This window comes from Myotis nattereri (genome assembly GCF_964212035.1).
Source record: "Myotis nattereri genome assembly, chromosome: 1".
NCBI classification, from domain to species: domain Eukaryota; kingdom Metazoa; phylum Chordata; class Mammalia; order Chiroptera; family Vespertilionidae; genus Myotis; species Myotis nattereri.
Genome location: NC_138075.1, coordinates 55,369,795 through 55,383,393, shown reverse-complemented (window position 1 = coordinate 55,383,393; position 13,599 = coordinate 55,369,795). Strand labels below are relative to the sequence as shown.

General features: G+C 42.0%; 1 protein-coding gene across 3 annotated transcripts in view; it reads right to left on the bottom strand.

Moving 5' to 3' along the window:
* RAB27A (RAB27A, member RAS oncogene family) overlaps positions 1-13,599 on the bottom strand; it is a 70,175-nt gene continuing 56,576 nt past the window's right edge. For all 3 annotated transcript variants that reach the window (XM_081086569.1, XM_081086568.1, XM_081086567.1), the window contains 2 exons: positions 13,172-13,295; positions 1-2,174 (listed from right to left, as the gene is read on the bottom strand). In XM_081086569.1, the coding sequence (XP_080942695.1) occupies positions 1,976-2,174; positions 13,172-13,295 (323 nt within the window). In that variant the 3' untranslated portion in view covers positions 1-1,975. The remainder of the gene's footprint in view (positions 2,175-13,171; positions 13,296-13,599) is intronic.

The window sequence follows — 13,599 nt, the reverse complement described above, 5'->3', positions numbered from 1 at the left end:
CCAAAGAGAATACAATTTATTTATTTCAATAATTAAAGACAGTTCATGTATGTGCACTGTATCAGGTATACATCTTTTAATTGTATATTATGTTTAAGGCCAATAGGATCTGTGGCTAATTGCTCATTTGGTTCTTAAAAAAACAGAAACATACAAAATCATCTTCTTTTTAATTATACAAACAGACCATATAAAATGTTCCCTGATATGTAAATGTAAAAATATGATTTACTCCACTGACATGGCCACTTGAGAAGGTACCACTGTGAGCATGACTCTGCCCCTGAAGTGTCTGAATCTTTCCTCACCAGCATATACAATTCAAATGCATAGGACACAATGGCTTCTTTAGGATGTAAAAGAAGTTCTCATATTAAGGACAGAAATACATAACATCTTAGTAACCACAGCTAAGTTTTTTAAGGGAGTTGTGGCAAAAATAAACAAAACAGAATAGGTACTCAAGAAAAAGCCATTTGAAAATAATCATGTAAAAGCAATTACTTTCCAAAAGAGTTGTATTTTTCTAATTACACTTTGCCAAACATCTGCTACCACAACATACATTTATATTTATTTTATGTAAATACATTTATTTAAATTATAATGTGTTGTTCTCTAAATAGTTATTCAACTTTTTGGAAATTTTAATCTATTTAAACCACTTTAATAAATAAGAATTGTCCCCTTTGACCTTCATAAACTGCCACCAAGCACATTTTAAAACCATCTTTCGTTGGGTATAAAGACACTTTGGCAACGTAGAAGAATACGTGACCTTGGCAAGACCCAGCAAATACAGATGCCCCTGACCCCAGTAAAGAATACAGGCCGCAGAACACTTTATTTTCCTTATATTGAGCTGGAGTGCAAATGTAACCACTTAAATTAAATTGTCCACTAAATAGCAAAAGGACGTTTTACATAATTAAGAACAAATTCCTTCAACTCCGCCAATGCAAAAATAAAACAAGTTGCACAGATCAACAACCCAGAGCCTGATGGCGAAGACAGAAGATTGGTAGTTCACATGCCAATTGAAAGGGGACACCAGACCAACATTACAAATATGAAGAAAAAGAAGCTAAATATTTACTTACGACAAACAACTTAGTATAAGCACCAGCTATGTTCAGATGTGGCCACGTGTAGGCCAAGGATAAATGCTAAGATCACAGTGAACTAAAGCCACGACAATCTAGTTCTCTGTCCCTTCTATCAAACCTTAAGAGCAATGGGAATACAGCAGCCGCACTGGGCATTCAGCCCCATTTCAGTTGCTCATGCTATAGTAAGCCACCCCTGCCCTCAGACCCAGTCCCTTCCCCACAAACAAGAATCACGGTCAGTACATACTTGATTGATCCAGTTTATCCAGGGTCTAGAGATGTGGCCATCATTTGTCCAATACTCATTTTAAAGAGAATGCTTACATGAATTAATATTTGAGGACACTGAACCCAATGTTTGTGCATATTCTTGTTTAATATTCAAGGGGTTTAATATTCAAGGCGTTTTAAAAGGTCACCACCTACAGTACAAGTAAGATATTTCCATTTGGGTTAAAGACTGATAGTTTTATAATTGCATCTAAGGTCTCGAATGTGAGACACTGGGCGGATCTCTGTTAAGGCAGGTGACGATATCTTCAGTCATTCTTCACAATAAATGCACGCTTCTGTGGCTACAAAATCCCGAATCCTTGAATGATCTACTGCCATTGGCTAAGTAAGGTTTTAGAAGGCACTTTTGGCTATGTGCAACATTCCTCCTAACTCTCGGGCTGAATCTCAGAGAAATGTGTAAAAAGCTGCGGCAAACTGATTTTAAAACTGGATGCTTTATTGATTGGCCTAATCGGGATAGTGAGGAGTCTGCACACCATGCCCGTCAATCCCTCTCTGTGCCGCGTGTCACCCACAGAGGAGGTTACAGACACGGGCCACTCAACTCATTGTGGAGCTCGCTTGACTCTTCAACAGCCGCAGGCCCCCTTCGGCTTTCCTTCACTTAACTGGTCAGCAGAGGGGTGGCCATTGGGCCGCACCACGCCTTCGGGAATCCAGGACTTGTCCACGCACCGCTCCATCCGCTTCATGATCAGGTCCAGGAGCGTCTCGATCGCTTCGCTTATGTTCGTCCCATTGGCAGCACTAGTTTCAAAGTAGGGGATTCTGGAAGGCAGAGAGACGACTCAGAAAATGATGTGTAGAGGGAAAGGACAGTGGGCTTTGCCCTTGATAATTCAACTTATAAAATAGAGAACAAATGTGCAGGCCACAAAAGCATTTTACTGCCCTGGCAGGTTTGGCTCAGTGGATAGAGCCATGTGCAGGCTGAAGGGTGCTGGGTTCAATGTCCATCAAAGGTACAGACCTCGGTTGCAGGCTCAATCCCCGGCTCTGGTTGGGACACAAGGGGGAGGTAACCAATTGATGTGTCTCTCTCACACTGATGTTTCTCTCCCTCTGTCTCTCCCCCTCCCTCCCTTCCACTCTAAAAATCAATGGAAAAATATCCTCAGGTGAGAATTAACAAAACAAAAGCATTTTACTGCCATAGGGTACATTAAAAAGTGAAAAAGACCTGGCCGGTGTGGTTCATTGGTTGGACATCGTCCCGCACACCAAAAGGCTGTCCATTCAATTTCGGATCAGGGCCATGCTGGGTTGCAGGCTCAACCCCTGGCCCCTCATAGGGGGCGTGCAGGAGGCAGCCATGGATGCTTGCTAGCTCTCCCTCTCTCCCTCTTCCTTCCTAAAAAAATCAATAAAACTATTTTTAAGTTAAAAAACAATAAAATAAAATAATTAACACTGCATCCCTAATAGAGATGTAAAACTTCTGAAAGTGTTTATTCCCATTTTACAAATATTAAACTGTGGCCCAGAAAGACGAAGGAACTTGCCCCATTCGCAATGCTAGAAAAGAACAGAGCTGGTAGTGGGATCGCAGCTGTTTGATTCCAGCAACCAACTTAGTCACAGGCTCTACTGGTTGCAAACTTACATACATTATATGGGGATTTCCAAAACAGGTAAATCTCTTTTACTTGCTGCACATGGCGGGGGGTGGGGATGGGAGGGAGAGCTGGGACTGCATCAGAGAGAAATGAGAGGTCGCTGGCTGTGTCTGCCAGACGCTGTATTGCCTGGTCAATTCCGGGTGGTTTTCCTGCACCAGCCACCTGCAGACATTCTGAATTCTGCATCTCAGAGTTCCTCAAGGGTACCCATCTTAAGTGTGCTTATTTTGTTATCCAAAGGCCTATGGTATATGTATAATTTTTTAAGTAACTCACAAAGCATTATTTCAAAACTATAAGGTTGCTTTTCACATAATCTCTTGGTGGCCACCCTTTATACATTTGAATTAATCTTTACCACAGGATTAATCAACTGCCAAATTCTTCCTGCTTCTTAATAAAGCCATGAAAATAATAATCAAGTTGTATTTCCTCAAACTGTTGATTTCATTTCTACCACTTAGTAAGGAATCTGACCAAAATGATCTCTGATGTAAAACACTTCGAAAGAAAACGGTTTTAGCACCTCAGAGAGTCCTGCAACTGAATTCATTAAAATATTTCTTACATTTATAGGGACTTTAAAATCGTCCACTATTACTTTTCTTATAGAATGTCTTTGTTTTCCTGCGTTCTCCTAGCATCTTACGCCTACATTAATGACTCTGACTACAATTTCAGTTACTCTTGTTTTATTTCCTGGCTAGAAGCAGCTTCCACATGAGAACTTTTACAGTTTTAAAACCTTCTTGAGCTTTTACAGATGTTTGCAGAACTGTTCTGCTTCTCATGTCAGCACAAGTAGGTTAGGCCGTTAGGGTGTTCACGTGTAGGGACAGAAGGCTATTTCTCCATTGGGATTCCCCAAGGTGCTATCTTCCTGCACGCTTCCTATAGGAGCAGAACTTGACCTCTGCAATTCTCTCCTGCTCTAGTATAGCTTCTAAAAACTGGGTAAGAAACTCCGATTTCATTTGAGTATTTCTCTATCCATCTCTAAATTTTGCAAGACATGGTTGCTGCAATGATTCTCCCATGCCCTTCATATGCTGGCTCTAAAATATCTTGATCAGAGAAGGGCCTACCAGGCGAATTACATGGTCTTAGTGGTTTTGTAACCACTGCCTATCTACCGCTTTGGTTACTGTCAGTCTTTTTTCCTCCCTCTTTATCTGTCACCTTATCCACAAAATGAAGATAATACGTATTTTCTAACTCCCTGGTCTCATGCAGTATTTGATTACCAAGTGTTAAGAGAGCACCCTTTATGTGGACTCAATAAATTATTATTCCTCAAGTACCTATGACGTTATTGAATTAAGTCCGAGGGAGAGTTTGTGATGTTGCCATTGTTACAGAAATTGAATTTAGGATTGAGAGGACTCAAAACTTAAATACTTACATTTTCTTCATTATGTTCTTTCTCAGTTATACCCATGAAGAATCATTTAATGTCTACAGAACATTTCGTATACTTAAGGGGAAGACCTGCTCACTCTGTTGCCATTAGAAATATACTGTTTCATGGAAAGGCAACTGAAAAATGCATCCCTCCCTCTAAGAATAATAGACTGAAATTGAAAATACAAAACAAAACAAAAAAAACCCAATGTAGTCAAACAGTAAACTTCTTGTAAATACTAGTCATGATAATGTACATCTAACTTTTAAAATTTGCACAAATGCAATTATAAACATCTTTCCAACTCTAGTGTCCTCAAACTCATGGAACGTCCAATGGAATTTCCTCAAGCTCTTTCTGCTTTCCATGGTTTCTTCCCTTTCAGCTCCTGAATATTACCTAGTAGTAACTTTGAAGGCATAACTGAAACAACATAGTTGAAAGTATTTTAAAAAACTAGAAAACCCAGGCGTGGAAGTTACAGACAATTTGAACAATGGTCAGGAGCCATAACCTCTAGAGTCAGGCTTCCTGGAGACAAATCTAGTAACACTTGTTACCAACTGCGTAACACTGGCAAGCTATTCATCTCTGTGCCTCAGCTGCTTCATCTGTAAAACTAGATGTCAGGATCTTCTTATAAGGATTAAGTGAGTTGACTTTAAAGCAATAATAATAATAATAATAATAATAATAATAATAGTAGTAGTAATTAGCTACCCTTTTTTCTTCAAAATATAAGGATATCTGGTACCAAGAATTAGCCAATCAGCTGCAAACTTATCATGCAATGTGACCAAGATGCAACTTTATTATCTGGCCTGTATATTTATGGTTCAAGACAGGGCATTCATACTGGATGGCTATTGCTGTGCTGGATTGTTGTCATTTTTAAAATTTGACAATCTAAGGGAAAAGAGGTCAGTGCCCCTGACTAAATTTGATATCTGGGACCAGGCCTTCCTGCATCAGGATGGTTCACTCAGACTTACCGTCCCAGCCAAAGTGCTCCAAAGCATTTGCCTCCCTTCACTCCTCACACACCTCATTCCCCCAAGTGGCCATCCCTAAGTGCTGACACAAAATGGACCTTGCTTTATTAATACTACAATATAAGTGACAGATGCCTCTAGCAGCGCTATGAGCTACTGTCTAATGTTTACTAACTTAAGCAAATATTTGATCGGTAGTATTTCAGGGTATATGAGTTAAGATGTATATTTCAAGTCTCTCATAGTAAGAGATGTACAATATTAAACAAGATGTACAATATTAAACAAGTTTAGATTTATAACCCCAAATGCAAGTAACAAACTTATACCCTTCAATTAAAAGTACACTTTCCTGCCCTTTGTGGACCTTCAGGTCATGTGACCAGGAGTCAGGTTAACAACCTGAAAATCTTTAGACTGATCATTCGGAGTCTTCCGAGCAATTAGGGCAACACGGGTTTTGTTTCTACGGGAATAAAATACTAGAGCTCACTCCACTCTCAGCTCTTTGAACTGCCAGACAAAAAGCAAACCAGATGAGATCCATAGAGAAGACCCCGAACTAAGACTTTCCTTCTGTAATTAAATGATGCCTCAGAGACAGAAATGTGCCTTGTGCTCACATTTGAAAGCTGGACTGCTCAGCTTGTCTTAAGGGCATAGAAAGTTTAGTGGATGGAGTTAATAATATTTTTATGTGCATATCTTCTTGGTGTTGACTTTTAGAAAGAATTTGAGGTGCTTAATCTGAACACTTCCCTGTATCTGTAAAGAGGAGTAACCGTGGCTCATGGGTCATGGTAAGGAGGCAATGAGATAATACATGTAAAGGGCTTAGCACAAGCCTAGCATCCAGCAAACGCTCAATAAATGTTCATCTAATGAGGTTTTCTCTAAAAATTATGTTCTGTTTTTCCTAAAATATGGTAGGCAAAAGTTTAGTAATCTTAAATTCAAGAGGATCAATTCTTTTTTTTTTAACCATAGAAAGAATAGTATTGTTCCTTCTCTCCACATGGTGGCGCTAATATAGCATTACCAGGGAGCAGTATCTCCAAACGTTTGGGAAAAAAAATCTGTGCAGCTAATGGTGATATCAATCTGTAAATGACCATTTAATGGCCATTTGGAACACATGCAGAACACCAATCTAGTTTGATTTTAAAAAATAGATGAATCACAAATTTAAAAATGAAATGAAATAAAATAAACAAAATGGCAAACAGCTTCAAATCAATGAGGAGCATTATCACTTGCCGGTTTTTCACTAAGATATATCTATATCCCTACCTCATGCCATAGATTAAGACCCACATCTAACTGGTTGCTTTTCTATTATTTATTTCCAAAAAACCCCAGAAGATTCAAGTTTCCAGTCAGAATTTTTCAGAAATAAAAGCAAGTGCATTTGATAATTCTCCCAAATGGTTCTAGATATTTGGCTCACATGTGGATCAGAAATTATGGAGAAATTTTTCACTAAAGTAGGAAAGGAAGTCTCATACTTTTCATAATCTATTGGATGCTAAATGAATAAGCTAGTACAGTCAAGAAGCAATTTTCAACCTTTCTCACCTCATGGCACATGTAAACTAATTACTAAAATTCTGTGGCACACCAAAAAATATATTTTTTGCTGATCTAATAAAAATAGGTATAATTTTTACTAATTTACCAAAAAAAGATAGTAATTACCTACGCTTTTTACTCCAAAGGGATTTTTAAAATTATTTTTATTTGTTTTAAATATGTTTTTATTGATTTCAGAGAGGAATGAAGAGGGAGAGATATAAACATCAGTGATGAGAGAGAATCATCAATCAGCTGCCTCCCACATGCCTCCTACTGGGGACTGAGCCAACAACCCAGGCATGTGCCCTGAATGGGAATTGAACCATGATCTCCTGGGAGAGGTCAATGTTCAACCACTGAACCATACCAGCCTGGCTCCAAAACAATTTTTTTTTTTAATAAGGTGCCTATACTTGTATATAAAGATTTCTGGTACCAAGAATTAACCAATCAGATGAAACTTTATTATGCAATGTAACCAATTAGATGCAACTCTGTTATATGACCTATATTTATGGCTCAAGACAGGACATTCCCACAGAATGGCTACTGTTGTGTTGACTGTTGTCCTTTTTTATTTGACAATCAAAGAGGTCAGTGCTCCTAACTAAATAGTCAGGCACTACATGTTTTAAATTCTGTGGCACACCAGCTGAAAATCGCTGCAGTAAAGGGTTGGGGTATGGACTGTCCAGCCTGGGAGATGGTGCCAAATGAACTCCAGATCCTGTTCTGACTTGTGTGGGGCTCTGGAAATTGTCTTGTGTGTTTAGTTGCAGCTGATGTTTGTGGTTTCAAAACATACCCAATGATACATCCTTAATTTATTTCTCAAACAAAGAAAGGATGTCATCCAATTAGCAAAGCATCAAACTACTAGAGATCAGACTATTTATACCCCATTTCCTCTAGTTCAGGCTAGATGGACACAGAGCGTTCTGCTGAGCTAAACCGCTTGAAATTCCAGAAATGGTCTGTACTCATATTATTAATGCAGTAAATATATGTTTTTAAAGTCATCCTTCATTCCAGAAACTCTTGAGCACCTTCCTCATCGATAGCCAACAGCCTTCAGTGGGAAAACAAGTTGTTTTAATTTTGCAGCCCCTAAAAGTATAAACCTTAAAAGTTCCTGTCACACACTAAAAAAAAAGTGTAGCTATATGTGGTGATGAGTGTTAACTACACTTATTTTGGTAAGCATTTTGCAATATATACACACATCAAATCATTATATTGTACACCAAAAACTAATACAGTATTATATGTCAGTTATCTCAGGTTTAAACATTTGCTGCCTATTTCTTGGCACAGCACATGAAATATGTACATTCAATCATCATGCTCTCATCGCATTCACAATTTTCTGTATTATTCTCAACTCTGAATCAAGGACAAAGTCTTCTAATGACCACCGACTATCCTCTGTAAGTAAAGCAGAGTGTGGGAGGAATTTAGGTGCAACCAGAGTAAGGTCCTTGCTTGCCTACTGAGGCTGGTGCTCCCTCCATACCAATCCTAGTGTCCCCCCCCCAATCTATATCACAGCTGGCGCAATGAACTGTGTGAGGAAAAAAAAATCCTTTTTCTTTTTAGCATAGATTTTCCAGTGAGAAGTCACTGAGCACGTTACCCTCACCCATGCACGGTATCAGTAGACAAGTGCTTTCTATTCTGGGCATAAGTGTTCTGTCCAGCTATTTTGTCCAGGAAAGTATCTGCCAGCAGGCACACCTCACAGTAACTTGGCATCGACACCAGTGGTTCTCGCCGTCCTCAACCAGCAGCAGCAGCAGCAGCATCTACCAAAATCAGAAATGGCGGGACACAGCTCCCAGGTGATTCTGAGGCACACTAAAGCGTCAGCTCCGACAGCGTCACCTACAGGAGGAATGTTGGCAATACTGCTCTCTTCTGCTATCTTTGTCACTGACTTTGTGGCTATTCTGTGTGTGTGTGTGTGTGTTAATCCTCACCTGAGGATATTTTTCCATCGACTTTTAGAGAGAGTGAAAGGGAGGGAGGGAGAGAGGGAGAAAAAAATATGAATGTGAGAGAGAGACATCAATTGGTTGCCCCCACACACACATGTCCCCAGGGTGGGGAATTGAATCCTAAACCCAGGTACAGGTCCTTGACCAGGAAATTGAACCCCCGACGCCTTGGTTCATGGGTCATGCTCTAACCACTGAAAAACACAGGCCAGGGCTTTGTAACTGTTCTTAAAAATGTTTCAGCAACAGGTTGACTTGTAATAGTTTTTACTGGTAGGACTAAAAATTTGAACAAACCTCTATTTTGTTCTCTCCTCTGACTTCAATGACAATATTATTCAATGTAACATACTGCAAAGCATTGTTTTGCACTTGTTCTACAAGAACTTGATTGGTTTACCAATAATCCACTTTGTTGTGCTAGGAAGTGGCTTAAGAACATCATATTACAATTTAACCAAGTCTATAGCAAAAAAGATTCTGCAGGAAATTAGGGATAAATGGATTCTTAGTCTACTAAAACTAAATTTCCTGATAGTCATCATCATGCATTCAGCTCGCTCTTTCCATTTCGGGCTGCTGCATGGAGTTCTCATTCTCTGATTTCCTTGTCCCAGCACACACAGATGTATGTTCCGTATTTGCACTTAACACGTCCTTTGTTAGGTTTGCAAAGCTTTTCTGAGACACAGTGTGTCATTCTCTGAATGTATATTTCAGAGAATCACTTGTGAACCACTGATCTATTTTTTTTAAAATATATTTTATTGATTTTTTATAGAGAGGAAGGGAGAGGGTTAGAGAGTTAGAAACATCAATGAGAGAGAAACATCAATCAGCTGCCTCCTCCACACCTCCACTGGGGATGTGCCCACAACCAAGGCACATGCCCCTGACTGGAATCGAACCCGGGACCCCTCAGTCCGCAGGCCGACGCTCTATCCACTGAGCCAAACTGGCTAGGGCAAACTGATCTATTTTTATGAATTGAGGATAGAAGGCAGCACAATAGTAACAAAAATGCAAATTTATCAGACAACATACAAATGATATGTAGATATGTCATGCCCAGCTGGTGTGACTCAGTGGTTGAGCATTGACCCATGAGCCTGGAGGTCACAGTTCAGTTCCCGGGCAGGGCACAGCCTAAAGAACTATACTCTATACTTCCTAAATGTTAAAGGAATTTTGTTTTCATTCCTTTCCATTCTTCTCCAATAGTTTCAATTCCCTTATCTGCTAATCCCATCTCTCCTCATCTTTATTCAATCCAGAAACTTTCGATTGAGCCTCTCTCTTTAAAATACTCCCCAAACCTGTAATCTGAGCACAGATGAAAAGCAATCCCTGTATCCCCAGATTCCCCACAGAGTCCGAAAGCAACCTCAGGCTCAGGCAGGATATGGAATGAACCAAGGAAACCAGCAAAGGGCTGGAGAAGCTCGGAGGAGGAGGAAGTCAATCCCGACTCCGCCCCAGACTTGAGAATATACTTGTTTGATGTAGCTAACTGCACTGGCTGCCCTAGGTTTTGTTCTTTTGACCTTTACTAACACACTTCTCAAAAGCACGGTCTAGGCCCGTGGTTTCCATTGCTTCATCACTTACTTCCTCCTCACTCCCTTGCAACATGGCTCCCAGTTTCAATTCTGTGTTCTGGTGGTATCTGATCCCTCCCACTACATTACAGGAGTGCCTCTCAAGGGAGGAAGAGAGCATATCTCAACCCCTGTGCATGCAATCACATGGAGAGCTTTGAAAGATACCAACGTCCAGGCCCCCACCTGTGGTGGCTTTGAATATGTCAATGACATTTCCCAGAATTCCCTTCCCAGGTAGGTCGGACCACAGAGAGATCTGGGGGACGGAAGTGAAGCAGAAGCTATTCTGTAGCTCTCACACGTTGTTGCTTACCTGCTGGCTCATCTCGTTGGCATAAGCCAGCAGCCAGACCTGCACCTGCTCCATCTTCCCCTAGCTCCTCCTCCAGCTTCTCCGACTCCTGGGCCAGGTGTGAGGGTTTAGCTCGGTGAGCAGAGCCCTGCCTGCTGCAGGACACCCACGCCACCCAGTTCAGAGGCAATCCCTGTATCCCCAGATTCTCCACATAGTCCGAAAGCAACCTCGCGCTCAGGCAGGATGTGGAAGGAACCAAGGAAACCAGCAAAGGGCTGAAGGAGCTCGGAGGAGAAGGAATCGATCCCAACTCTGCCCCAGATGACTGACAAGGTTTGGGTCAGTAAGTGTGGGTCCGGCTGCTTCTTGCTCTCTCCCACTGTGGATCCAGCTTCCCTTCCTGACTGCCTGTCCTCTGGACCTTGAGCTTCAGCATCAGACACGAAACTACCCCTGGCAGAGACTGCCTACCCAGCTCCACGAGAGCATAAGTCAAACCCCTCTGTAAGTATGTTTGTTCACGGAACCCTGCCTGGTAGACCACTCCAGACCAATTATGTCAGAAGCTCAGAGGCGAGGCCCGAACATGAGTATTTGTTAAAAGCTCCCCAGGTGCTTCTAACACGGTTCCCCACCCTCTACCCTGAGTGAAAACCTCCACATCTGACTGCAGATCCACACCAGCGTGAGCCAGCCTGGTTGATGGGAACCACACCCTTCCTGGTGCTGGATTTAAGATGTAAAATCCTGTTCTGCCCGACCCTGACCCTGTGTATTTTCTCTGATTTAGTCCTTTTCCTTTTCCACAAATCCAGCCCCTCTCTACTTCACAGATCACTGCAATCTCCCTGTCTCCAGTCTTTCCTCCTGTTCCATCTCCCCTCTCCTCCTGCCCAGACCCCCCTCACCGCCCCCCACCCCCCGCCCGCCCTGACTGATCTGGAAAAGTGCTGATGACATGTGCTCAAAGGCTTTCAGCAACTCCCTGTCCCCCAGGAAACCAATTTCACTCTCCTGAGGTGGTATTCAAAGCTTTGCAGCCTCTGGCCTCTTCCCACGGGGCCAACCTATCCTTGCACTCTCTTCCCAGTGTGACTCCCACTTGAGTGCTTTCTGAACCTCCATCAGCCCCAGGAAGATCACAGCCGTGCTCAGACAATGAGAAGGGAAAGGGCCTCCTCTGGCCTCTTTGGATTCTAACAACCAAAGCCACTAGCCAGGTACCGTCCCTATAGACCTCACCCCTCCACACCACACATTCCTCCTCTCTCCACCCCTTCCTTCTCAACCCCACTGGCTGCCTCCCCCTAATATTAGGGGTAATTAATACACATACATTTGAGTGCTCATTTTTTTTGAGGCAGAAAAAAAGTAAAGTACAAATTCCTGTGTAAGGGTGCCCTTGACACTTTAATAAAAAGGGCTGACCCCTCCTTTTATGTCCAATGAATGCTGCTGCTATACGATCCTCTTCCCAGAGCTCAAGGACGAAGACAGTTTTAGTTGATTCTCCATAAAAGCACAGCCTAAACCACAGGGGATCTTCACACTCCTCTCCCAGCACAGAAACTTCAAAGCCAAGAAGGCCCTCATGTATGCTGGAGCTCTCTACAGCAATAGATGAACTGGCTTTGAAATGTCCTTGTTGAACATAAAGGATGTCCTTATCCCAGGGGGCACCTACTTGCATCTTGTAAAGGAGGCCTTACAAAATTAGGACATCTACCCTCAACGCTGTCTTTCTTCAAACACCAAGAGATTGAGAAAATGGGACGGAAGAACTGAACAAAGGCCCTTCTCCAATACTTTTTCTATGATCCCCACTATTATATAATACTAGAGGCCCGGTGCACAACATTCGTGCACTGGGGGAGGGTCCCTCAGCATGGCCTGCGCCCTCTCGCAGTCCAGAACCCCTGGGGGATGTCCTCCTGCCCGCTTAGGCCCGCTCCCTGCCGCTGCGCTCGCCAGCCGTGAGCCCTGCTTCTGGCTGAGCGGAGCTCCCCCTGTGGGAGTGCACTGACCACCAGGGGGCAGCTCCTGCGTTGAGTGCCTGCCCCCTAGTGGTCAGTGTGCATCATAGTGACTTGTTGTTCTGCTGTTCTGTCAATTAGCATATTAGGGTGTTATTATATAGGATTAACATGCAAAGTAGATATCTGATACCTCCTAAGGCCCACAGCTGAGTGTTTTGTTTCTATTTTTTGCTTTTATCTTTTTTGTTATTTATTCGTGTGCTAATGTTTAAATTGGACATGTTTTCTCTAGATTTCTCCACAAAAATACTCACCCATATTTCTCTGCAAGTCCTCTGGCCTCCTCCTCTTTCACTGCTCGCTGGTCTTCCAGATCACTCTTATTCCCACATAACACTATATCTGGGTTTTCACAATATGCATGCATTTGTAGCTGGCCTATTAATGTAAGAAGATAAGAAAATTATAGGTGAACAATAATGTAAGTGTATGATCAACGGAGAATACATGCAAAAGTGCTGTGAAAACTAAATGGAAATACAGATATAGGGACCTGATACAGTGCTTTCAAAGCATCAGCGCCTTCATCTATCAAACTGAATGGATGAGGCAGAGATATGAAACTACTCCTGCCCTCAAACACAGACCCCAGCTTATGTATATCAGAGAGGATAGGGAATACTTAACCCTCCAAAGGTGTTCATGTGTGCAAGTGCACCCACATGTGCACACATGCATACAT